At 43.0% G+C, this 27,168-nt stretch overlaps 4 protein-coding genes across 4 annotated transcripts; 3 read left to right on the top strand and 1 right to left on the bottom strand.

The window, feature by feature from the left end:
* Positions 1–349: 349 nt before the first annotated feature.
* Positions 350–7,069, top strand: sart1 (spliceosome associated factor 1, recruiter of U4/U6.U5 tri-snRNP). The gene is made up of 20 exons (XM_084450068.1): positions 350–700; positions 943–997; positions 1,159–1,214; positions 1,340–1,466; positions 1,747–1,849; positions 1,953–2,030; positions 2,186–2,285; positions 2,378–2,520; positions 2,649–2,855; positions 3,193–3,299; positions 3,389–3,519; positions 3,699–3,823; positions 4,232–4,408; positions 4,606–4,716; positions 4,892–4,979; positions 5,442–5,532; positions 5,710–5,845; positions 6,142–6,231; positions 6,340–6,461; positions 6,674–7,069. The coding sequence occupies exons 1-20, from the start codon at positions 442–444 to the stop codon at positions 6,690–6,692; spliced, it is 2,325 nt and encodes a 774-aa protein (XP_084306194.1). The 5' UTR covers positions 350–441; the 3' UTR covers positions 6,693–7,069.
* Positions 7,070–9,255: 2,186 nt separating this feature from the next.
* Positions 9,256–11,524, top strand: banf1 (barrier to autointegration nuclear assembly factor 1). The gene is made up of 3 exons (XM_084450490.1): positions 9,256–9,355; positions 9,717–9,862; positions 10,246–11,524. The coding sequence occupies exons 2-3, from the start codon at positions 9,737–9,739 to the stop codon at positions 10,390–10,392; spliced, it is 273 nt and encodes a 90-aa protein (XP_084306616.1). The 5' UTR covers positions 9,256–9,355; positions 9,717–9,736; the 3' UTR covers positions 10,393–11,524.
* Positions 11,525–12,568: 1,044 nt separating this feature from the next.
* Positions 12,569–13,097, bottom strand: gng3 (guanine nucleotide binding protein (G protein), gamma 3; the record flags this gene model as incomplete). The annotated part of the gene is made up of 2 exons (XM_084449406.1): positions 12,569–12,697; positions 12,999–13,097. 2 exons carry the CDS (start codon positions 13,095–13,097, stop codon positions 12,569–12,571), a joined length of 228 nt encoding a protein of 75 aa, XP_084305532.1.
* A 1,778-nt stretch (positions 13,098–14,875) lies between these two features.
* Positions 14,876–24,426, top strand: bscl2 (BSCL2 lipid droplet biogenesis associated, seipin). Its single transcript, XM_084450139.1, has 11 exons — positions 14,876–14,988; positions 15,642–16,007; positions 16,237–16,318; positions 16,954–17,097; positions 17,596–17,727; positions 18,806–18,906; positions 19,147–19,291; positions 19,432–19,519; positions 22,807–22,875; positions 23,028–23,096; positions 23,300–24,426. The coding sequence occupies exons 1-11, from the start codon at positions 14,948–14,950 to the stop codon at positions 23,479–23,481; spliced, it is 1,419 nt and encodes a 472-aa protein (XP_084306265.1). The 5' UTR covers positions 14,876–14,947; the 3' UTR covers positions 23,482–24,426.
* The last annotated feature ends 2,742 nt before the right edge of the window (positions 24,427–27,168 follow it).

A 27,168-nucleotide genomic window follows, 5' to 3' on the forward strand; every position in this document is an offset into this window, starting at 1 on the left:
GAGTAGAGTAGAGTAGAGTAGAGTAGAGTAGAGTAGAGGAGCAATTCACAAAATACAGGTAATGTATACAGATGTCAGTTAATAGCCTAAATAAGAGCAATCATTGATTGATGAATCAGCTAACTTAGCAGCTAACTTAATCACGAATCCTATCTTTTGATTATCAATACAAACAGCTGCCAAGAAGCTGAGTCTAGTTTTACTCACTTGCATCGCCTGAATAGGATTACAACATGCTGTTATACCAATCCTATGCTTTGAGATCTATGGAGGATTGTTTTATTACGACGTTTCCGTTTAACCCGGAACTGCTCCAAGTCCACGTGAGGGGTCAAACGGCCGTCGTACATTCGTTTCCGTAGAAGCAGATGCACAACACACTCCCGTGAAAACTATTTTATAGGTGCTCCAGCTTGCACCTATCCTCAGATTGTTCTCAATATGGGATCTTCGAAGAAACACAAGGAAAAGGGACGCGACAAAGACACTGAAGAACGCCACCGTGAACACAAGAAACACCGTCACAAGGACCGAGAGAGAGACAAGGACAGGGATGGCACCCGGGACAGAGAGAAGCGAAAACGGTCCCGGTCAAAGGAGAGGAGCGGACGGGGGGAAGGCCGTAGCAAAACCGACAAGAGCAGCGGGGAGCCGCGAGTGAAGAAAGAAAAGGTCGAGTCTCGACATGAGGAGAGCACCGGTAAGTAGTAGCTCGCTGACGTTAGCTAACCCAGCTAGCATAGCTAACGTAAACCACCATTTAACTAACGACGTGGCTCCAACATGGATGTATTCATCTAGGGCTCCAGTACTGGTCTGGGACTTCAGCATTTCGTTTAATTGTATAAAGGGAAGATGCCAGTTGTTTGCATATAATGTGTGTATGTTGCGTATACTGTCACTATGAATCATTCTCCTTACACAACTGTTAATGTCCTGCAGACATTGGACCACAATCTGCAAGTGGAGATGCTTCGCTTAGCATCGAGGAGACGAAGTAAGTGATGTATAGCTAGATCAGACACTACCCTACCCTACGCATAATGGCACTTAACCCAATGATGGTGATATATGTAGAGATCTCAATGGGTGGAAGTCAGTTTGCAAACTGAATGACTGGCGCTGATCAGAGTTGCTGTTTGCTTTTTTCCCTGACAGCAAGTTGAGAGCCAAGCTTGGTCTAAAGCCCCTGGAAATGAATGAAACCAAGAAAGGTGAGTCCAAGTTGAGATGATTGTCAGAAGAAGGATGGTAGCGAAACATGTGGAATTGCATGGGAGGTAGAGTATTGCAGGTTGTTCATAGTTTGATTATGCCACCCCATCTGCTGTCCTCTTAGAGCTCGGCACGAAGGAGGATCCAAAGGTGGCAGAAACCATCAACCCCATCCATATTAAACAGCAGAAAGAGATGAGGGAGAAACTTGCAGCTATGAAGGAGAAGCGTCTACTAAATCAGAAACTGGGGTAATTATTAACTTTGGAGATGGCTTCTTGTATCATTTGACCCCTGTTATTGATTGTGTGCACTATGTATGGTATGTTTATTTATTTATTAATTATGTGCTCTGGTTCTTGTTCTTATTCTGCACTTCTGTCTTTTTTATGCTGATGTAACACCTACATTTCCACCCCTGGAGATTATTATCTCCATCTTATTGTGTTCCACATTGCAAGGACCAGTCACCATTTAGTATAGCAAAAGTGAGATTATGGCAGATGACAATGCAACATAACTACTCTTAAGGAAAGTGAAGACCATAGCAGAGGACGACTGGCTGGACGACACCACCGCCTGGGTGGAGAAGAGCCGGAAGCTGGCCAAGGAGAAGGAGCTGGCGGAGAAGAGGGTGAGTAGTGAAAGTGCTATGGAAGAAGGACTGCTTCTTTTTTATGTTTTTATTTTATTTTCCTATGGGTCAATCCCCGTCATGCTTCTTTCATTCTTCCCAGGCCAAACTTCTGGAAGAAATGGATGAAGAGTTTGGCGTGAGCAGTCTGGTGGAGCAGGAGTTTGGACAGGCCAAGAGGGTAAAATTAATTCAGTCTTCTTGTTTTTGGTAACTCTAATACAGTATATCTGCAATCACAGAAAAATCTGATAGAATGTTCCTATTGCCTCCTAGGCATAGATAATGTTCATTGACACACTAAAATAAATCTGTGTCTACATATTTTCGTTCTAGAATGCCTACAGTTCCAGGGACCTAAAGGGTCTCACAGTGCAGCACAAGATCGAGTCGTTCAATGAGGGGGAGACTGTCATCCTCACACTGGAAGACAAAGGTGAGCGGGGGAGGAAGGCCTGCTCAGTCACACGCACCTGCAGCACATGTCAGTGTCTAATCATCCTCATACTGCCCCTCTGTCACTCTCAGGTGTTCTGGAGGAGAAAGAGGATGTCCTTGTGAATGTGTCACTGGTGGACAAGGAAAAAGCAGAGAAGAATGTGGAGTTAAAGAAGAAAAAGCCAGATTACAAACCCTATGAAGAGGACGAAAGTGTCGATGACATGGTCAATGTAAGAAGAGTCCAGTGTTTCCAGGGATCAAACATGTTGCCTTCTAAACTTCAATATTAGCATGATGCCTCCCAGCCATGTCACTTTGTGTTTTACTCTGCGTCTAAATTGTGTCCTCTATCCTGCAGTTCAAACCACACGCCGTGCTGTCCAAGTACGACGAGGAAATAGACGGGGAGAAGAAGAAGAGTTTCCGGCTGAGTACCGGGGGCTTCGCCGAGGGGGAACGGGAGCGAGAACTTCAGGCCATCAGGGAAACCTTGCGCAACCAGGCCCAGTCACTGGATATGCCTGCTCTCACCATTGCCTCGGAGTACTACACACCCCAGGAGATGGTAAGGACTGCTCTGCGCCCAGAGGGGCGCTTGGAAATCAGTCTCAGCCTTTATGTGTGAATGTTTGTACTACTAAAAGCTTGACCGTGTGTGTGCACACAAGGTAATTTGCTCCAAACCTGGGTAAAAATGCCGTTTAAAATCCTTTTGATTAATGTTTGCTCGAGTCTGCCTGGGGTGTCAGGTGGGCGGGCTCTGCGTTTTTGGGAACCGACCCATTGGCAATGAAGCACAGATAATTAATCAAAATCACTTCAAATACTATTTCGACCCAGGACTGATTTCTCTTGTTCCTCTTTGTTTATTTATTGTCAGATTTGTATTTGTCTCGTTCTAGGTGGGCTTTAAGAAGACCAAACGACGCGTGAAGAAGATCAGAAAGAAGGAGAAGGCGCCTGAAGAGCTCCTCCTGGACGACACACGCAGCTCCGACTTCGGCTCCAGGTTCTTGTTTCCGCTTGACTTTTCCTCTGCATTTGGAATAGCGATGCATTTAAAGTTTTGTTTACACTCTCTGTGTGAATCATCTCCAGGGTCCGGGGTCGAGGCCGCAAGGTGAACGAGGAGGGCCAGGAGGTGGCGGCGGAGGGGAGCAGCGCGACCGCCGGCGTTCCCCAACAGTCCGACGATGTCAGGACAGCGGACATGGACATCAGTGATGACGGTGAGGCAGACTTGTTTTGATTGATGGTATCGCTCGTGCTGTATGGAGGTGTACCTAAGCTTTTTCAGTGACCTCATATGTGACCACTGCAGATTACTTTTTGCAGTAAAGGACAGGTTATTTGACCACGTTCAACATCAGCGGTCATCACGTCCTCTCCTTGTTCTCTCTCACCTCAGAGGACTTTGTGCCGCCCGAGCCGGCAGTGATCGAGGAGGACGAGGCCGAGCAGGAGCTGCAGAAGCAGCTGGAGAAGCAGAGAAAACTCAAACAGAAGCAGCTGCTCAAAGACTCTGGGGAAAAGGTGGGGTTTCTACCTGTTAGCCGTCACACTGTGTTACCAGGTCATATGACTTTGGTCAGAAATGTTAAATACCACTATGGCTGCGTTCACATGGCAGATTTTTCCCAAAGCGTTTGGACACTGCTTTTCATTGTCGTCTGTAGCGCAGCGCAGTCAAAGCGCGCTTTTTATCAGCGCTGAAAAGTTGGAAATATTTTACCTTTTCTGCAGAGCGCGGAGGAAGCTTTGTCGATGCACTCCTTCTGTCGCTTGGCAACGAAAAGCGTCGGCCTGGGGCCTCGTGGTGCAGGTCGCTTTTTTCACAGCTTTCAAAATCTGCTGTGTGAACGCAGCCCAGCGGTGTACTCAGTGAATATGAATGTGAATATGAATGTATCTCAAAGATTTGTCTTTCAACCTTTGGCTCAGATTCCTGCTGTGCAGGTGGCAGAGCAGGTGAGAGGGCTCGGAGGGGCCGTGCACGACGACGACCCTGACAGGAGGAACAACATCGTTTTCAACGCCACCTCCGAGTTCTGCAGAACCCTCGGGGACATCCCCACGTACGGCCTCTCGGGGAACAGAGAGGACCAGGAGGACATCATGGTGGGTGCAGCAGCACAGGAAGAGGATTCTGGTTTAGCGCTTCATTTTGATGAGCATATATAGATCACAAAATGTCTCAATCGAATGTTTACATAAAATGCTGCTTGCTGAGATCCCTCCGAATGGGCAAATTTTGAGCCGTAATTTCACGGTAGACTAATGTACACCTTAACACTGACTTTACGTTTTCTCAATAGGACTTTGAGCAAGAGGCAGAGCGAGACGGTGCTGGAGGTTCGGACTCCGAGACGGATGAGAACGTGGGTTGGAGCATGGTCAATCTGGACGAGGAGCAGAAGCAGCCTGATGTAAGGGTCACGGTCACAGAGCACTCTTCCATTCATAATCACTGTTTAGCTGTTTGTAGTGTTGCCGGAGCCCCCGGTGGCTGTAGAACTACATACCACAGATCATGTAGAGAAAGCACTTTTCCCCCTCAGTAAATTTGAATTTATTTGCATGTGCTCAACTTCCCTCTGGCAGTTCTCTACGGCCTCCACCACCATCCTGGATGAAGAGCCTATCGTCGCCTCTGGCCTGGCTGCTGCCTTGCTACTGTGCAAAAATAAGGGTGAGATAATACAGTTCTCAGCTTTTCTGGCAGTATCCCATGGCGGCTGTGGCTCAGGAGGTAGAGCAGGTTGTCCAACGATCGTAGGGTTAGTGGTTCGAATCCCGGCTCCTCCTGTCCTTGAGCAAGACAAATTGCTCCCAAAGAGCAGGCTAGCACCTTCAATGGCAGCTGCCGCCATTGCTTTGTGAATATGTGTGTGTTTGAATGAGAGGCCATTGTAAAACGCTTCGGATAAAGTGCAGTCCATTGTTTTGTTTTGGTTTAATGTCAGAGTAAAACCATCTGAAATGGATAGTCAAATACCTGGAGAACAGAATCTGCAGTAGAGGGGAAATCAAGAACTGCTCTTGCCTCTCTACTCGTTCCAAATGTTCACTTTGCTAACCCTAAACCTTTCTCTCCCTCTCTCTCCCTCTCCCTCTCTCTCTCTCTCTCTCTCTCTCTCTCCCCCTCACTCAGGTCTCTTGGACACTCAGATGCAGAAGATCGCCCGTGTCAGAGCGCCGAAAGGAGCCCTACCCAACGATAACTACTGCATTGAGGACAAGATGTGAGTTCCAAAGCATTCTACTCATTTAATTTTTTTACAGATTAAGACGTCTGTCCTCAGTCTTGTGTTTGTCTTCACTTCTTTTCATGTAAAATATAAACTAGAGATGAAAAAAATGTACTCAATGTACAGTACACCTTGTTGACCCCCTCTCGTTGTCTCTTTGCAAACCTCCAGGACCATAGATGACAAGTACAGTCGGAGGGAGGAGTACAGAGGCTTCACGCAGGACTTCAAGGAAAAGGAGAGCTACAGGCCTGACGTCAAGATCGAGTATGTGGACGAGTCCGGTCGGAAGCTCACTCCCAAAGAGGTACTGTTGCCCGTTCACCTTCAGTTCATGTCAGCACCACACTGTATTGTGTTATCTGGTAGTTAGAAGTAACATAACTAGAAAGCCACTCCCATTTCCGAAAAGTAGAATGAGAGAGGGATATTTTTGAGGAGTAGGTTGAACGCGCTTTTTACATTTATTATACAAGTCCTCTGTGCACCATCCAGCGAGTCAGATTCGTGAAAAATAAACAGAATTCTGATTCTGAGTTTGCATCCTTTAAGGTGAACAGTGTTCATTTTTACAATTGCCCTCTAATCCTGTTCCTCCTCTAGGCGTTTAGGCAGCTGTCACATCGGTTCCACGGGAAGGGGTCTGGTAAGATGAAGACAGAACGGAGGATGAAGAAGCTGGAGGAGGAAGCGGTAAGTTTTGACAATTCTCAGTGCAGAGATTGTCACTGGAATATGACTTATTTTGCTATCATATGATTTGCTGACTTTTTGTTTTGTTTTTTTCCTCTCCCTCATCAGCTGCTGAAGAAAATGAGCAGCAGTGATACGCCTCTGGGAACAGTGGCTTTGCTTCAGGAGAAACAGAAATCCCAGAAAACACCCTATATTGTCCTTAGTGGAAGTGGGAAGAGCATGAACGCGTGAGTCATTAACGGTCTAATTTACCCTCGGTAGTCCTTCATTTATTTTCCGTCTGGAGCTTTAGTCTTACAGTGGTTATAGATTTGCATTATGAGTTTGCATAACAAGTTTGCATAATAAGTTGATTTGCATTATGAGTTGGGACGATCTAAACAGTGTTTCCTTTTATTAGCCAACCTCTAATCTGTGTAACCCTCTCTTCTTTCTCCAGAAACACCATCACAAAATAAATGCACTGCAGACGGGAAACCCTTCTTTGTGTGTCACACACACACACACACACACACACACACACACACACACACACACACACACATACCAGTGGCGGTTCTAGGGCGTGGCAAGGGAAAAAGGCCTCGCCATCCCTGTTGCTGCCCCATGTGTATGAGAGAGAGAGCCTGTGCCCCCCCAGCTGGAACCCCTGCTGCCCTTTTGCCACCCCAGGTAAAACTTGCTAGAACCGCTATTCACTTACACATACACACATTTTAAGTTTCTTTCCAATTGAATACATTCAAGTAGCTATTATTATTGTAAAGTAGATTTGTTTCTTTTGACCCTGGATTGATGTATAATGTTCATTGTTATAATAAATGAATTGACAGAATTTGTTTGTTTGGTTTTTCTGTGCCACCTTTTTTATTTTTTTAAGACAAGTTCAAGTTCAAGGCTTTTATTGTCATGTGTATTTATAAAATACAATGAAATGCACTGTGCCCGGCACTCTCAGACATCAAGACATGACTTAAGACATAAGACAGTAAGACATTACAACAATATGACAGGAGACATTAAGACACTATAGACACTACGAAATACCACAATAAGAAATTAAGACATTACAAAGAGACATTAAAGTGCATAGAGCGAGAGACAACATTGCTCATGAGTCAGTTCTTGTGAATTTGTTTGTAACATCGCAAAGCAAAGGTTTGTTGGAACTGTAGGCAGAATGTAGGAGAGGCAAGATTGACAGTTCTCTCAGATCAGTAATATCCTTCATGATTGTACTTTGTCTTTATAGCAGAAGGAACAACTTGAAGCCAATTCTGTATGTCTTTCATACCTCTTAATTCAGATTTAATCCCCCCAAAATGGTTGGGCATTTTGGCTTTATTATATATAGGACAGTGTATATTGACAGGAAAGGTATGTGGGGGGGGGGGGGGGGGGGGGCATTCAGCACAGGGCCCGAGCCGGATTCAAACCTGGGCCGCTGCAGTAAGGACTAGCCTTTATGTGGTGCAGACATTAACCTGATGAGCCACCAGGCACGCAAGGTTTAATCAATTTTGAAGCAATAAAGAGACCAATGACAGTATGATAAGAGTGTGAAAGTGACAACTATGGAGACTGAAACATAAAAGTATTTCTGAAATTATTGATGACTGAAGAAACTTCAGTGACATGAGAATTTGCATTCAGGGCCAAAGTAGCTGAATCAGTTTGGGGATAATTCTCAGGTTGTTTGGTATGTGCCAGCGGAGACAGCAGCTGTTGGATAATGAGATTTTAATGGACTTGATGTCCTGGCACACCTGAGAATAATCTTCAGTTTAAAATGAGTGCCTTTGTATATGGACAAAAGTATTGGGACACCTACACATTACAACTACAGTAGTTTTTATGACATCCCATTATAAATTCATAGGCATTAATATGGAGTTGGTCCCCCCCTTTGTAGCTATAACAGCTTCCACTTGTCTGGGAAGGATTTCTACAATATTTTTGTGTGTCTGTGGGAATTTTTGCCCATTTACCCAGTAGAGCATTTGTGAGGTCAGAGACTGATGTTGGATGAGAGGGCCTTACATCACCAAACGCAATTCCAAGCGTCGGATGGAGTGGTGTAAAGCACGGCGCCACCAGACTCTGGAGCACTGGAAACTTGTTCTGTGGAGTGACGAATCATGCTCCTCTATCTGGCAACCTGATGGACGAGCGGGTTTGGCAAATGCCAGGAGAACATTACCTGCCTGACTGCATTGTGCTAACTGTAAAGTTTGGTGGAGGAGGGATAATGGTCTGGTTGTTTTTCTGGAGTTGGCCTAGGGCCCTTAGTTCCAGTGAAGGGAAATGTTAATGCTTCAGCTTACCAAGCCATTTTGGACAATTCTATGCTTCCAATGTTGTGTGAACAGTTTGTGGAAGGTCCTTTTCTGTTTCAGCATGACTGCCCCAGTGCACAAAGCAAGGTCCATAAAGGCATGGTTGGGTGAGGTTGGTGTGGAAGAACTTGACTGGCCCGCACAGAGCCCTGACCTCAACCCCATCGAATACCTTTGGGATGAACTAGAACGGAGATTGCGATCTAGGCCCCCTTGTCCAACATCAGTGTCTGACCTCACATATGCTCTTCTGGATGAATGGGCAAAAATTCCCACAGACACACCGCAAAACCTTGTAGAAAGCCTTCCCTGAAGAGTGGAAGCTGTTATAGCTGCAAAGGGGGACCAACTCCATATTAATGGCTATGCATTTAGAATGGGGTGTCATAAAAACCTCCTGTAGGTGTAATGTGCAGATGTCCCAATATTTTTGTCCATATAGTGTATCAGTAAGCAGAACTAATCAGTATCACAATGTATCATTGTAGAAGCTGTGTGTGAGTGTGTGTGCGAGCGCTTAGTGTGTGTTGTTTTAAAACAAGTTTTAGATATTTTATTTTCATTTATTTTTTTAGTGTTTCCATTTGGTTTTAAAACAGAAAAACAAAACGGATAAATCAAAGAACGAGCGATCCGCGAACGTTACACGGATTCCGTGCGGAACGGAAGCGGAAGGAACCAAACGGCGGGACAAGGAAGTGATTGGAATGTGAACGCAGCGATTACGGCTACAGCAGAACTACAGGCCAGAGTGAAGTGAGATACCGTCCACAATTAGAAATAAGGTATTAAACGTACACTTCACTTCTGACTGTTAGTAAGATTATAATAAATTTATGTTATAATTTTAATGAAGTGAATCTAACATCCAGCAGCACCCAGCTTTCTGGCTAGCTAGCAGCTATTCTAGCTAACATAGGCAGCGTTGCAAGACCCAACACTGCGCGGACTTTCATCAACTAGCTAGTTAGCTACCGTTAGCCAACTTATTAGCTAGTAATCCAGTAGTAGATACTAGCAAATCATCGAATCATTCAGGGCTCATTGTGGTGTAGGTTGTGCTGAGAGTTGATCGGATTCTTGACCGGATCGAATAATTGATACCTTGCTAGCGAATCATTAACAATATATTTTCCCCTCTCATAGCTAAACCCGCAAAAGTAGCCATGTCTTCAACATCCCAGAAACACAAAGAGTTTGTGGCAGAGCCCATGGGGGAGAAGTCTGTGATGGCTCTTGCAGGTATTGGAGAAGCGCTTGGCAAGAGATTGGAGGAGAAAGGCTTTGACAAGGTGAGATGGATTTCACTGTCTTAGAGAATATTGTTTACAGACTGTGTGATTAGTCTGAAAAAAGGCACATCTATGTTTAAAACATTAAGGTTAATGAATTGTTGTCAAAATGTTTTGTTGAAGCATTAGTGTGTGCAGGCACTGATTCTAATGTCAATTTGTACACACTTAATGTATTGTTTATTGTTTCTATGGTACACACTATTGTACTATATTCTGAGTTGTCTAACCTGTACGGCACCTGCTTTTTTGTTTCATATAGTTTTTTTTTAAAATTGTTTTTGTCTTAATGGTGCAAAAAAACAGCTAAAACGTAGGTCAACTATCAGTAAACCTCACTGATGCTCCCTTTCAACTGTCTTCCCCTGTTGTCCCATCCACAGGCCTACGTTGTCCTTGGGCAGTTCCTGGTTCTCAAGAAAGATGAAGATCTGTTTCTGGACTGGCTGAAGGACACATGTGGGGCGAACAAAAAACAGCAAGCCGATTGCTACGGCTGCCTGCGTGAATGGTGCGACTCGTTCCTGTAAACCCCCGCCCTCCCCGAGGCAGCTCATATACTGACCCGGTCAATGATTTCTATTTTTGGCCTCAATGGCTTTTTGATGTATTCATTTTTCACACACCTGTTGTTTTTCACTGACGTTTCATCATTCGTGTAAATACATAGCCTAAAAAATGCCAACCAGGGCTTGTAGTTATTTTAAATTCTTTCACTGTATGCCTTTGGATGCATTTTGAAATGTAATAAGCACTGTATGATGTTTTTAGACACCACATAACTTTACAAACTAAATTAAAGATATCAAGATGTTGCTCTTCATTTTTATAACTTGAGTAAATAACACAATTTGATTGTTTCAACCAGTAATAGTCGTATTATCTTTTAACTTTCAATGTATAAGGAATGCCTTAGTGAGTTTTACCTAGACACCAATAGTCAACACATGTACGTTGAGTATTGGTGTAGTACCCAGATAGGGAGGCTAGCCACCATACTTGCTTATCATTTAGATTGACCCCTGTACTGTGTCTGGAACACATACCAGAGCCCACCACTGGGAGGTACATTTTGCTTTGTAGCACATAAAAAACTGCTTGGTGTCTAAGTAAAAGTATAACTTCTTCTACTCAGGAGGCCATCTACTTTCAGAATCCAGTTCAGCAGGAGGTGTTCAGTAATTCTTTTGGTGGCTATTCTTAGACCCTGTAGAATGCTTTGAACCGTTCCACTATGGCGCAGTCTATGGCATAGACCAAATTACCTTTGGATTATCATACCATTTTATTGCTTGGCCTGTTTATATGAACTATTTATCACTGAAATTGTAATTCACTACTCTTGAGTAAATGCTTACATTTTAAACCAAACAAAAAATAGAATGGGCTTACCAGTATATGCCAGCTCTATTTACATCTAAACTAGAAAAGTCTAATTTACACATTCAACAACTGTACATGCTGACGACATGCATTATGAGTAGGAGATGACAGTTTCACTGTGCACTTGTTTGTAACATAACATTGCAAACTGATATTTACACAAGATAACATTGGTCAAGCAAGACTTGAGCATCCTTGTGCTGCAGTTTGAGTTTTTAATGGCTGAAGGATGCTTACACTGAAACACTGGTTCATCTTTTGTATCCGACTGTGAAAGCATGCTTGTTTTTATATTTCTCTTGATTAAAGATATGAAGAAGAGCAACTGCAAAGTCTGGACAATGATTCAGTTTTTTTTAAATGAAATTAAATCAGGAATGGAATGCACATTTACTATTTGTGACAGGAGTTTATTTTATTCTTTGATATCCCACCCTTCCATCAAAGCTCTGCATTCGTTTTTGGTAAGAAATCTGCAATACAGTGATGGTCTATATTTGAACACTGTTCTCAAGTAAGTGATAAGATAACATCCCTGACATTTACAATGCCTACAAGCAATTGTATATTCTTTCTTACCAAATACACCTTTATCTTATGTCATAAACTAGATATATTTCCTTACAGAAGCTAATTGAAACAAGGTACAAGTGGCTTTTTTATGCAACAGACTTTTTAGACCACTGATTTTTGATCGTTCAGCACCTGTCCTGTGACCAGTGTATTGGATCTGTATGTATTGCCTTGTGTTCTTACTGCTGATTAACTAGAGACCCATGTCCTAGTCATAGTACCTACTTACACATTCTACTGCAACAAAGCTCAAAAAACTACAAACAGAAATGTAAATATATCACAAATAAGAACTATTTAAGAAAGTTTAAGCAATTAATATCCCCAGCAAGTGTATTAAAAGTTTCCATGAATTAAAATCTATGTTGTTTCCCCTCCCTCCCCTTCACCTGTTGGCCTGTGTTGAATTTTGAGAATGAATGGTTATTTGCTTCTGCATGTTGTGGGTGTAGTCATGTTTTAAAATATCATCATCATTGTTATTTCATATAGGATGGTATTACATGTAAATAGAGATTATGAATTAGGAACAAACATTGTCAGGGTTTTTGTTCCTCAAAGAATGTTTGGATATGTAATTCAACTTCCGATGTTTTCAGGAGAATATGTACTGTACAGCATCAGCTTTGTAAGGGAGAAAGCTATAGAACAAGGTTCGTCTAGATTTGTTGTATTTGTGTGTAGTGAATGCAGGACATGCTGCATGGCTGTTTGTTCTGGACTCTTATCACAAGCACCCCCTGATTTCTCTCAAAGCAGAGCACAAAAGAACTTCTTCTCCCTGAAGGGGTTCTCTGAGGTGGGTACAGGGGTGATGAGAGGGTCCTCACAGGCATGGGCATCACAGTACGCCATGAGGTCTGCAGCCGCCTTTGACACCTGTGGGGTAAGAAGTAGATTATATCAGGGTAATGCCATGAAAGATCTGTACCGGGCCAACAATAATGTGTAGGCCTACTTGAATTCTAGTGATGGATTGACATATTCTGTCTCTGATAGCGGATATTGTGTAGACTAAGGTTAATGTGATAGTTTACTCTTTTTCTGGATGCACAGTACAGTATGTGTCAATCCTGTGCTATAAATGGAACATATAGCATACTGAGATGCAGTTCATGGCAGTAATAGTCTTAAACAAAATTCATTGTATTGATTAGTAACCACATTCAACCTCCCTTACCTTGATCCTGCAAAAACTTGCTTCAATCTTCAACTGCTCCACCAGCTTCCTGGCTTGGCCGACACTCATGGTGCTATTCACTGGGGTGTCTCCTTTCATCCTGTCAAGACACATAGGCAGTACATACAGTATATTCATACACTTTATTATACTATCTCTCTCTCTCTCTCTCTCTCTCTCTCTCTCTCTCTCCCTCTCTCTGGTGTCAATTACTACTTCCTGCTAAAATCTCTGCCATAGAAATCTGAGACCTCACAAAAAAACAAAACATGAAATGTATTTTAATCTTAATATGCTACAGGACATTGCTTTGCTCTGAATATTATTGTTTGTTATTTCGTTGAAGAATCTGAAGAGTCCATTTGTAATACTTTCAACCCTCTACAGACAACTCAGGTCACTCACTGTATGTGCACCTGACTGGAAGATATACTTTCTTTAATACAGCCTAGACCTACATGACACATGTCCAGAGGCCATGCATCAACCTGTTTTCAAAGAGACATACCAAGTGTCTCCATAATGGGGTGTTAGGCACACACCATTTTCCAGATTATCCCTAAAGGCACAGATTGTATTATTTGTTTTAAGCATGCATTAAATCCAATACGCATGTTAAAATAAAAATGAACATTTTTGACATAACATACATAATATCCTGTCTTGAATTGTCATTGTTTGAGGGGAAACAACATTTGAATGGCTCCAGCTGCCCAAAAACTGGGCTATAAACCTAAATATGCACTCTCCTCAGCACACTCAGATTTTTCCACTATGTAATGTGTAAGTGTCGACAAACTGATTAATATTAAATACAGTAGCAATAGTAAAATGGAAAAAAACAATTGTGAATAGATACAGTTGGCTATACAGAATTTTCAGGAGAAAATGAATGATAGATGGAGAAGGAGAAGGAGAAGAAATTGACATTTTGAGAATGAGAAAGGCCAGTAGACCAGTCCACAAAGGACTAAGTCAGTTTGAATCAATCTGGCCTCTCATCTTCTTATACCTCTCCTTCTTCATCTTCCCCCCTTTCTTACCCTTTTTGTATTCCTCTTCGGGTGCTATCTCTCCCTCCTCTTCACTCTCTCTTTCCCTCTCACCCTCAATCTGTCTGTTTGTAATTTCTGTGTAGCTGGACCCCACCCCTAATAGACAGTGGGGATGCTCTGCTGTACAGTCCAGTGCACTGCAATTCTGCTACAGTGAACATCAGATTCCTGGTTCATGGATGAAACCCCTCTGCAGTGAGTGGAACCTGCCGGGCAAATGGAGGGGGGTCTATTGGAGTTATTTTCTTCTGAGGGTTGGATCACACCATCTATTCTTCAAAATAGAGAGATAAGATAGTTGGTGGCTAAATGATGACTGTTAAGACAAGAGGAGCATGCCATTTTGTAAATGCTGTATAGCCTACCCAAAAGTTTAAAGAAAATGTATTTGCATGTGCACCATTGTGAATGTAGAATGTATGTAGAATTTATGGCTAAATCGGCATCCGTTATCCTCTTCCCCCACTCCTTCTTCTCCTCCTCCTCTCCTTCTGTTGCCATGGGAACTGCTGCAGTCTGGTCCTTTGTCTTTACAGTTATTCAATACCGTCAACGAGTTGTCTCGTTATCGACGCTATTGTGGCTAAATTATAGGCTATCTGTTACAGGGCAGCCCTGGTCCCTTACCCAACCCTACTCCACATGACTACAACCCTTCTTATTGATATAGCGGACAATGAGTTTTATAATACAATATTACATCGGCTTACTACCTCTTACTAGCTAGACTACCTATAGTTTGCTTCGTCATGTGTTAGGCACGGCAAGAAGTTTGTCCTTTCCCTCATGCCGTATTGAGAGGATTGTATCGTTCGTATCCATGGTTGTTGACCTACTACCTGTGTGGTTGTGATTATTTTACGTTTAAAAAATGGTATATTATTATTGTAGCCAATGAGTCATGCTCACCAGTTTACTGTCGATGGAATGCAATGGTGAGTACGTTCTACTGACACGCATTTGTTAGTCATGTAAGAGTTATTGCTAGGCTAGCGCTAGGCTAACTATTAATAGCTACTAGCTAGCTAACTAATAGAAACAAATCCAACCACAAACTGATGGTAGCTTGCTACAGTAGTGTGTATGCCTAGAGACCGCTCGTTACGCTGCATCTTGGAGTAGCTCTTATGTAACAGTTAGCTGCTAGCTGTTGTGTAATTTTAAGAAGGGGTTAATTAAACTAGTAAATTATTACTTAGAAAACTACATTTCTGTCCCACTCATCCATCAAGCTCGGCTGAAAGTGATCCAGCTTACTTAGACCAAAGTTAGACTCAATAGAATCTTTAGACCTGTTTTATTTATATAGTTAATAGAGTATAATTGATTAGATGCAAAAGTTGATTGTCAGTGGAATAAATTATCTTTTGCCTATCATCAATGCGTTTCTTTTCCTCAATTTCACAGGGTTCTACATCAAAGCACGTCTCTGTATTCAGTCCGTTCCTCATGTTTTACATAGATAAAGATAGCCAGCTTACTTAGAAATGAATATGCATATTTATAGTAGACCTATGTGACCACAGCTTAAGTAGCTAGGTCTGAATGTAAAGTACAGTGAAATGCCATCATCCTCTTCTCTTCCAAGTAAGCAGACAGAGACCGTGCATATGAGGAGGCCTGAGAACGGGCGGCCTATGATCGGAGCTACCTCTGGAGAAACGAGCTCTGAGGTAGGAGCAGGACACCCAGACAGCAGACGGGAGCCCGGGAGAGTTGGTGTTGCTGGGTTGGTCACCATGGGCGGCGCGATGGGACCGGGATCCGCTCTGCTGTGGCTGCAGGATGTGGCTGCGGTGACGTTCCACCGAGCCCGTCGGACTCTGCTCCGGGCTGCCATCCTGCTGTGTGTTCTGGTTCTGCTTCTGTGGGTGTCCATCTTCCTCTACGGCAGCTTCTACTACTCCTACATGCCCACTGTCAGCTTCTCTACACCTGTGCACTACTACTACAGGTACTGTAGTATAGTCATCACAGAGTCAAATTGTTGTTTTTTCTTTGTATATATTTTTTCTCATAAATTGAATTGAACTTCATGTTTACCATGGCTGCTGTTCTCTTTCAACCTCCGCATATTGTTCATTTGAGCTAGAAGAGAATCATTATCTTCTGTTCAGCTTTGCCTTCTATGCAAAGGTTATGATATCTATCTAATGCGTTTTTTTTCTGACCTCTACTTTCAGGTCTGACTGCGAGTCCTCAGAAGCTGCCCTTTGCTCTTTCCCTATGGCCAACATTTCACTTTTGAAGAATGGCAAAGATCAGGTAAGGGTAATGTATGTTTCAGTCACTGAACATTTGTTCAAAACTTATCTGACCTCACCGCTACCACCAAAGTTATCCATCTTTAGCAGTGCCTGCTGGACTGAGAGAAGTCCAGTCACAGTCTCTTTAATGTGGGACAGAGAACCTTCCTGTTTGTTGTAGAGAGAATACTCACTGTAACCTGACGTGGAGTGAGGCTCAGTTCAGGCAGCGCGTTGTCAGCTGAGCAGCTGATTCACATGATTGATAGCGGCTTTGTTGTCCCGATCACATTGATACACAGCTGCTTCATATGGCGCTGAAGCTGTTCCCACACTCATATTCTGCTGTTTGCTGCTGCGTCATTAAGCAATTGTTGATGTTTTTTTTCTTGCCCGCCATCTCCCCAGCCTCCACCAGCTGCAGTTCAGTTCAGTTCTGCATGTCTGTAAGGGGGCTTGTTAAATGTTCTGCACCCTTTCTTTATTCATGCCATGTGAGTGCATGCATCCCTTAGGCACAGAGTAGGCCTGAAGTGGATTCATCTACACAAAACAAAATGTATTGGTTTAACTAATTTCTGATGTGAATGATATGTACTGTCAAATTAAACACGACTGTCTCTTACATGTACCGTCATATTTTGTCTTGTCCAGGTTATGGTTTATGGTCAGCCATATAGAATCTCTTTAGAGCTGGAAATGCCTGAGTCACCAGTCAACGAACAGCTCGGGATGTTCATGATTAAGATGTCCTGCTACACCAAGGGCGGCCAGACGGTGTCATCTGTAGCACGCTCTGTGAGTACTTACAGCTACAGTTATGTGCTACTTATATTGCTGTGACTTTTATGGCAGCTATGAATGAAAAATCTTACTTGGTTTAGTTTTAGATTTCAAGAACACGCTGAGTGGTCAGTCAAGCTGGTTTCAAACAAAGACAATAGGTTTATTCTGATGTTACGATTTGCAAAGCAGACTACACAGGAAGTGAATCCAAGCAAGAGTGGGGGACTCTGGATCAAAAGTGATAGCTTATATCTAGAAAAAGGAAGTGAGGACAGGGAAGTGATGTCACACAGGAACAATTTGTAGTTTTAACAGACTGATTCTAGGGGAACGAACTACAAAGTTAGAACAACAGTCAGGTAGGAAAACAAAGAAAAGAACAAATTGGGGGGTAACACATTGGTGATACTTGAATTTCATTAACACAGGCTTTTCTCTTACAGTCTCTCCTGTCTGTCAGTGTCTGTTCTTCTCTGCCTCCATAGACTGACTCATTCTTTTTCCCATCAGGCAATGCTGCATTACCGCTCCAGCCTTCTGCAGACCCTGAGCACTCTCCTGTTCTCTCCTCTTCTGCTGACGGGGATGGCCGAGCAGAAGCAGCTCATTGAGGTGGAGCTCTATTCAGACTACAAGGACTCTGTAAGTGTTGATGCATATCAAATCTATTTTCCTTCAAACCACGCTTGCACATAGAGGCTTTGTTCACACGGCAGTGAAATGTGACCCAAATCCGATCTTTTTGCCTACATGTGACTCAGGTCAAATGTTTTCATGACCGTGTGAACAGCGCAAGTCACATGAAATCAGATTTTTTTTAAATCCAACCTGGGTTGCTTTCAGAGGTGGTATTATATCGGATACATGTCTGATGTTTTGCAACGCGCCCGCCGTCTGAACAGTCATGTCGCGTTTAATGCGCCTTTTACGTCACTCTAGACGGTGACTTCCGTAAACAGTGCGCTGCGCGTGATGTCCTGACGTCTTTGTTATTGTTCTTCTGCGCATGCGGGGTCTGTTCAGGGCAGTGGGTTCTTCACACGGGAGTCAAATATAGGTCAAATATAGGTTATGTTTAAAAAGTAATGTGAACAGCTTAACGAAAAAATCGAATCTGTGTAAAAATCGGAATTGAGCATTAAGACCTGCCGTGTGAACTAACCCTTAGTATGGGGGCTAATGGGGACGGCTGTGGCCCAGGAGGTAGAGCGGGTCGTCCAATTATAGAGTCGGCGGTTTCGAAACGCGGCTCCTCCTGTTCACATGTCAAAGTGTCTTTGGGCAAGACACTGAACCCAGATTGCTCCCAATGAGCAGGCTAGCACCTTGCATGGCAGCTGCCGCAATTAGTGTGTGAATGTGTGTGTGTGTGAAAGTGTGTGAATAGATGAATGAGTGGCCATTGTAAAGCGTTTTGGATAAAAGCACTATATAAGTGCAGTCCATTTACCATTGTACATTTTATACAGTTTAAACTGTCCTTTCTAGTATTGAATTGTCTTGATCTTAGGATCATCATATGATAGTTATCCAAATAATCGTATTTACTTGTGTGAAGTAGCTCTGGTCAAGAGTGTTTTCGCTTTGATACATTTCACTTTCCCTGTGCTTTCTACATAAAAAAAAACAACACTTTCACTTACTTTATATTTATTAATTTATTTATACATTTCAATTATTCAAACTGTAATATCATGTTTTTACCTGTACTTCACAACAGTATCAACAACACACTGTTGGCGCTGTCATCGAGTTCCAGTCTCGGCGGGTGCAGATCTATTCTGTCCATCTCCGGATCCATGCTTACTTCACTGGAATCAGGTGCCGTCAAATATTATCTTGTTGTAATAATCACCTGAGCCTCTCCTCTTCCTGTTGAAGTCGTTACGATTTCATTGAAGCAGACGGCGATTTTCTTCTGGTGCTCATGCTTTTTACTTGCTCTCCCTCTGCCCTCCATGACCTTTCCCTCCTATTCCCTTCTTACGGATCAATGCTACTTCCCTTATCTTCCTCATTCTGCGTTCTTCTCATCCCCTTCATTCCTTTGTCGTTTTACAGGTACATTCTCTACAACTTCCCCCTGACGTCTGCAGTTTTTGGTGTGTTCAGCAATTTCACCTTCCTCAGTGTCATCATGCTGTTCAGCTACCTGCAGTTTATATGGGGTGGACTGAGCAAGCCTCAAGACCAAGTCAGAGTCAGGGTAAGATGTTGACCTTTACTAGACCCTAACCTTGCCTATACCTCTTTCTGAGAAATACATCTGCTACTGATAGGACTGGCTCGTCTTGTTCTCATCAGTACCTGTGCTGTTTCTCCTGGGTTATGATGTGCGTGCCCCAGGTTATGATGGGAGATGCCACACGCCTGCAGCAGAGACGAGAGGAGGCTCGGAGGCGCATGGGGAAGGCCTCCTCCTCCTCCGCGCAGAGTGAGTAGAACATCAACCTTTCCGGCATCGATTCATGAACACGCCTATACTCCATTCCATATTTAGGCCTGGGTTACACAGTATAATTTCCCCCTTGTTTACGGGACTTTCGGTTCCCGTTTGCACCTCGCAGTTACACGAACACACCGTTAGCGTTGTGAAAACCCGTAAAGTGTTTTCGTTCTCATTTTCTTGGATTCCTGTAAACAGGCGAAGGCGATCTCATTTTGATAACAATGAAGCATGTTCGCCTATTGTTGTACAGTTAAATTATTACACAGCATCATTTTAAAGCCCATAATGTGATTGTTGAATTCAATGTCCTACTCTTGTCCAACCAATATTCTATTACCCGAGTAATAAAGCTTGTTAGACAAAAGATAGCAGGGGTTGGCAACCTTTACTATCAAAAGAGACATTTTTGGCCAAAAAATGAATACAAAATCTGACTGGAGCCGCAAAACATATTTGAGCTTAAAATGAAGGTAATGCTTCCCCTTAGATTTATTTTCAGGCGTGGTGGTATATGCAACCAGGGGGGATACATAAAGGGGGGCAGGGGTGTCTGGGGGTCCAAGGGGAAAATTTTGAGCACCAAACACTACATTTCCTGTATTCTGGTACATTTCTATGCAGTCTGCTGCCATCTAACCTGATGCGCCAGATAGTTTGCTTCGCATAATCATCTGGGAAATCTCCTTTGGTATTGTTTGGAAAAGGACAGACACTTTCAAAATTACTTAGCCGGTGATTGGATGAACCATCTGTGTATCACCATCTATCACGCGCTAACTTCAACCGCTCCTCACTGTCGTCACACTTAAACCCACCCTGCCTGTTTGTATTTCAAATTCCTCACAACCAACGCTGATTGGCGAGATCATTTTCTGATCTGGCACAAAATGATCTTTTGATCGGAGAGTATCCAGACTGATTTGCGAAAAAAACAATGTGAGCTCACAAAATCAGGATGGTCTCACAAGGCTAGCTGCTATCTAGCTAGTTAGCTAATTTGAATGCCAACATTACCATTTATTTTAGTAATAAATACATGTATTTAATAGTAATATATTTATTTAGTTATTAATTTCCATATAATGTTTGTCAAAGCCAGTGAGCCACTGTAGAGGGGCTAAAGAGCCACATGTGGCTCCAGAGCCGCAGGTTGCAGACCCCTGGGCTATAGGCTACAATAAAGACTATAGACTACAAGTTTCCTAATAGCCGCAGGAGCATATTTTGAGCAGGCAGGATGCTGACAAAAGGGTCCTAATTCCAGCCCAATCTCTAAAATGCATGGTTGTGCGTCATTGTAAAATATAGGCCTATCTCCATTTCATTTTGTTAGGCTATTCTATTCGATTAGACTATGTTCTGCTGTTCCATCTATATTATTATTTGATGCATTATAATAGTCAAAGACCGCAGTCTCCAAAGACACAGCAGCATTATATAATTTAGACAAAGTGCAATCTCCAAACATACAGAAAAAAGAAGATTGAAAAGATTTTTACAATTCTGCCACCCTCTCATATATAGTTTTTAGTCACAGACTATATGATTTTGCAAAGATTGGGATCATGCAGGTCATTTGTCACATTATGTCACGACCGGTTCAAGAACATGACATAAACAAAACCAAAAACGGGAGACCGATAACCAAAGCTCAGAGTAATCAAATATTTAATAACAAACTAAGGTCACATACACCATGTGCCCGGGAGACAATCTCCCAGAACACTGAATGGCAAGACAATATATAGGAGGCTGGCCAGCTGAGCCCAGGTGCTCTCAATAGCAGCCCAATCAGCCCGGTAGCAGCTCCCAATCACTCAATCAGCCTGACGGTCCTCCTGGCACTGCCCACCAGCCCCAAACCTGGAGAGATAGAACACACAGCAAGGCAGGGAGAACCAAGGGGACCATCACAGCATTAGACTAAAAACTTCTGATAATATTAAACATGTTTGATTTTACCGGAACATCAAGAGAAAAAGACTGATTTAAGACTCGGATTGCCACCTCAAAGGGGAGCGCAATCGGACTCTAGCAAAACTCATGATTTTATTGAGACATTGGAAAGTGCATTTATTTAAATCATTTGGATGGATGGACAAAATGAGAGGTTATTATGGAATATGATCCAGGGTAGACTAACTTGAGATCGAGTGCAAGTGAGTTGAGTGGAAGTGCCTGGTCTAGCAGGAAACAACAATAATAATAATAATAATAATAAAATATAGCTGCAAGCAGCAATGTGGGGGCCAAGCAGGACGCGCGACCAGCACACAAAGAAAACCAGCGAAACACGCCATAGCTGCATTCGAATCCCCACTGCAGTTTTGAAAATTGGGCATACGGTTCAGAATAAACGCACTTCCAACTTTGACAGGTTGGTGGCGCTAGAGAGTTCGAGGTGGTGACATGAGACTTGGTGAGGGCGGTCAGGGCACTGTCCCGAATGAGTGTGCCAATTTTCACAACTTTTTACCATACGGTTCTATGGGCTGCCATAGACTCCCATGGCAGAAGAAGAAGAAATAATAAGAAAAGGTACAAGTACAATGGGTGCCTGCACAGCTTCGCTGCTTGGCCCCCAATAATAATAATAATAATATAACTTATGCTGAATAACGAATTAGGTCTACCAGTGAAAGGGGAATGCCACTGTCATAGCAAGTTTAGCTCAAATGTCGCTTTGTCCTCAATGAAACTGATCCGTACACACCAACATTTAACCGATCCGTGCAGTAGTAAGCTAGCTCCTTTTTCCTCTGTGCGCACACCCCCTTTATAATGGAGGTCTATGGGCCTCTGCTAAAAACTATGATAAAGATGCATTTTCAACAGGAACACGCATGCCCAGTGTTGCAAATGGTGTTGTGATAGCATTTCCATGTGACCCTGATAACTTCTGGCAACGCTGATAAAACGTTATGTGTAACTTGGAGGTCATTATCGTTCTCATTGTCATTCTTGTGTCGACGTTGTGTAACCCAGGCCTCAGGCAGGCAGGCTCTTGAACAGTGGACTCTAACGGCCGGTTGCCTGTCTGCCTCTGACACACAGACACACACTAACAGGCATCTATTGCATGTGTTATTATTACTCATTTCATTGTTTTTATTACTTGTATTATTATTCTGTTGTTACTGCAAGGCTGAGCCAGAACATTAGAATTTTACTTCCTTATACTGCTGTAATGGATGTAACAAATAAAGGAATCTTGAGTCTTGTATGCCTTGTCAGATACCCAACATAACTCAGTATATGTGAATGTTTTTCAGATAAAAAGCAAGACAAAGATTGTGACACAGATCAAGAAACTAGACCAGCATCGTCTGTAAAAGAGAAAGGTGAGAATGAATGAATGAGCAAGGTCTTAATCCAATATAATCTGACATCTTGCTATATCTATGTTGTATACAGCTATGCTGTCATGTGCATTACTGTATGTTGCTGGAGCCTTATCTTCACAGTTGAACATTTTGCTCGATTGTTTTTGTAGGGGAGCTTGAAACACCGAGTGTAATTGGTGCCCTGAATGAGCCGTCCGATGTGCAGGAGAATGACACAGGTAACAGTGTTATACTGAATATTCTGATCTTAGTCAGACTAAAGATGCTGATCCCTTTCCTGCCATTATCATAGTAATTTCTTCAGTGTGGACTGTGTTCCACTCACATTGAACTACTGAGCGTAAAGCCTAACGGTGCCTCCCTTGGAACTCGTTGTTCTTTGCCATCTCAACCTTTTCCTCCTCCCTGCTCCCTGGCGCAGCGCTTGCGTCCTCTGCAGAAGAGCCCCCAGGGCTCCTGGACGTCCCCAAGCTCACTGGGACAGACACGAGTGAGGAAGAGCCTGATGATCCACACGTCCCTGAAGAGAAGAACATCCCCCAGGTTCCCCCCCAGGGAGAAACAACCCTTCGGCAGAGACAGGGACCCTGGATGAGCCTGTGAAACCTGACGGAACAGTGCTCAGACAGTTACACAAACAGGCTCTTTTCATGTGCCCTTCCCTTCCACTAAAAAAGAGAGAGACTGACTTGAGCAAACATATTGGCAGAGACTACTAGCCGACTAGTAGAGACGACGACTTAACACAAATGCATGTACAAGCATTCCGTAATACTGTACCATTTTACTCAGTAAACTTGTGTTTTATTTACCTGTCTAGATAACAAGTTTACCTCCTTTAAACCCTGACCTCAGCTGCTTTTCATAGTAGGTCCTGGACCGTGAAGGGACATGAATTTAGCAGCACTCTTTTACTTGTGGTATTACAAGAAATTCTACCTTGGGCGTTTTGAGATTGTAAAATTTTTATTTTGGAAGGAGTACACAGATGTTGTGAAAAGTAACATTGCTCAGTCACTTCTGGGCCTCCACACTCCCAAAGAAGAGGCGTGCTTTTGGTATTCTGTTAAAGAGCAACCAGGACATAGCTGCTTGTATCGTTTAGATAAAGTCAATTTTGTACTGTTACATATCACCTTCTATTGAATGTGTACTTTCTGTATACCTCAGCTTAAATTATTTTCAAAAATAGCATGTTCAGATGTGGATGAAACTACAGAAACAGAAATGTCTAGTTGAAAGCCCAACATTTATGTGTGAAGAGGATTTGGCCGATTAATGTGCTGTGTGGGAAAGAATGTTTCTTCTATACGTAATAGATCATTTCCTGTTGTTTTACAGCCTGGTACAGTCAATATGTGTATTCTTTAATTCGGGTGACTCAGTGCAATGCTGATTAAAATGTTTTGACTGGTACAAATAAAAATATGCAGTGTTCTAAAATGAATAGCTATAGAGACAGTTTTGATATTTATTCAATGAAGAATGATCTAGGCTCTAGTCTAGATGTTTGGTTGTAACAATGTAATATGAGAGACCAAGACTTTTCTGTGGCTGTTCTTGTAATGCATCTTTATGTTGTTTCAATGAAATGTTATATCCCAGTAATAAATTATACCTGTTTGTGTGTTATAGCAGCTTTGATATATAGCGACAGTTAATTGTTTAAATTTTACTTACTAAACAATATGTGGGAGAGATGTACAGTACTGTATGACAGATGAAACAGAACTTTGATAATCAGATACAGAACATTATACCTTGGGGCTTTTTCGAATGAAGTAGAAAAACACTAGTGGATCATTAGGGCCCAAGCACTGGCGGTGCAAGGCCCTATTGAAATTGTAAGGATTATTATTATTCTCCTTCTCCTTTTCCTACCTTCTTCTCCCCCAAACAAATGCCTTTTTAGTGGCCTAAACATCAATGAAAATGGATGAAACTTTGCAGATACGTCAGTCCCAGTGAAAATTTTGATATTTCATGGGTGACGGAAATGGGCAAAACGGCTCAAGAGCGCCCCCTGGAAAATTTAAAATGGCAAGCACCTTTCAGTTTGATGTAGGCGAACGAAATTTGGTGGGCATATGTAGTTCATCGAGACATTAAAATGTCTCTTGGAGCTATACCCAACATGCAACAGGAAGTCAGCCATTTTGCTCTTATTGTGCCATTTTTCTCTTGTTTTTACCATTTCCATGCCTCGTACTTTAACGAACTCCTCCTACAGATTCCATCCGATCAACTTCATATTCAGTCAGCTTCATCTTAAGACCTTTGTGATCAAAAGTTATTAAAAAAAAAAAAGTTTTCACCAAACACCCTTGCCTCGCCAAAGTTTGACATTTCGCCATAAAACACTAAGTCCTCATAACTCCTCCATATATTATCCAATTTGGCCGATATTTCTCACGCTTCATGAAGGTTCTGTCCTGAACAAATCTGTGTCAGTATTGCGTCCATTGCGTCATACTTATAGCGCCACCTATTGGTGAAACAGGAAGTCCTCAAAACTCCTACATACATTATCCGATTTGCCCCAAATTGCTGACGCTTCATAAAGGTCGCATTCTGAACCCATCTATGCGTCGGTATTGAGTCACACAGCGCCACCTACTGGTGAAACAGGAAGTACTCATAACTCCTACATACGTTATCCGATTTACTCCAAATTGCTCATGCTTGATGAAGGTCGCATCTTGAACACATCTGTAAGTCAGTATTGCGTCATACCTACAGCGCCACCTACTGGTAAAATAGGAAGTCCTCATAACTCCTACATACATTATCCGATTTACTCCAAATTGCTCAAGCTTGATGAAGGTCGCATCCTGAACCCATCTGTGCGTCAGCATCAGGCCCCCAGGATTCGAAATCTAAAGTGAAGCCCTATTGAACCGCGCCATCTTGGCAAATTTGTAGTCCTTCCGGTGCCTTTTGTACTTGCGCCGCTTCTAGCTTCTATATCGAATGGCCGACTGGTGTAAGATGGATAGCCTAATGTTAGAGAGATAAATGTAGGCTATGGTTATGTTAATAAAGCTAACAATGATGTTGTAAAATGCATGCAGCACTGCCGATCTGAACGATTGATTCATTATTACCGTGGATCGGTATTGGGATTGATCAGCCGGTTTTCATTGCTAAAGCAAAGCGGGGAGAGCCGGGAACGTGCGTCTACATTTCACATAAACGTGAACCTGTTCGTGGACGCGCGTAGGCCAGAAAAGCACAACTGCGCAAGTACAAAAAGCACCGGAAGGCCAGAAAAGCACAACTGCGCAAGTACAAAAGGCACCGGAAGGACTACAAATTTGCCAAGATGGCGCGGTTCAATAGGGCTTCACGTTTGATAGCGGTCAGTGAATGGAGTGGCTGTATCCAGTTCTATTAATACATCCATGGTCAGCATTGAGTCATACTTATAGCGCCACATACTGCTTACAGGAAGTCCTCATAACTCCTACTGTACATACATTATCCAATTTATCCCAAATTGCTCACGCTTGATGAAGGTCGTGTCCTGAACACATCTGTAGGTCAGTATTGAGTCATACTTATAGCACCGCCTACAGGTCAAGCAAGAAGTCATCATAACTCATTGTCCGACTGGGGACAGGAAGTTTCTCTCAGTACTGGACACCGAAATAGCACACCCTTTAACGGCACCACACCCGACACGCGTGGGGTGCGAGGGCCCGCTCACTGCTGCTCGCAGCCCTAGTTGTTTCTGGTCTTGTCTAGAGAAGAGGCATGTCTTATTTCATATCATATCAAATTGATCTCTACTTTACTGATATAGGCTACTTCGCACCAGGGAGCGTATTCACAAAATATCCTAAACCTAGAAATTTCTCCTAAATGGTCATATTAAGGAACCCTTCTTAAGCAACCCTTTGCATGGGAGAGTTAAGAAATACGTTGGAGTTAAGAAGCTTCTTAACTCGTTTGGGAAACCCGGCCAATATCTTTAACACCTACTCTGGCTTTAACACTGGAAACTCTACCCCCCAAACTCCCACCATCCAACAGGCCACCACCACCCGTGGGTTGACCATCACTGCCGACCAGGTGAAGAGGGAGCTGAGGAAACTGCACAGGCAAGGCGACAGGACCTGACGGCATCAGGGTGCTCAAGAACTGCACTGCGCCCCCCCTGCGGTTTGCCTACCAGGCTAACATGGGAGTGGACGACACCATCATCTACCTGCTACACAGGGCACACTCCCATCTGGACACGGCTGGTAGCACTGTGAGGATTTCTCAAGAGCCTTCAACACCATACACTCT

Source organism: Borostomias antarcticus (genome assembly GCF_949987555.1).
Source record: "Borostomias antarcticus genome assembly, chromosome: 15".
NCBI lineage: Eukaryota > Metazoa > Chordata > Actinopteri > Stomiiformes > Stomiidae > Borostomias > Borostomias antarcticus.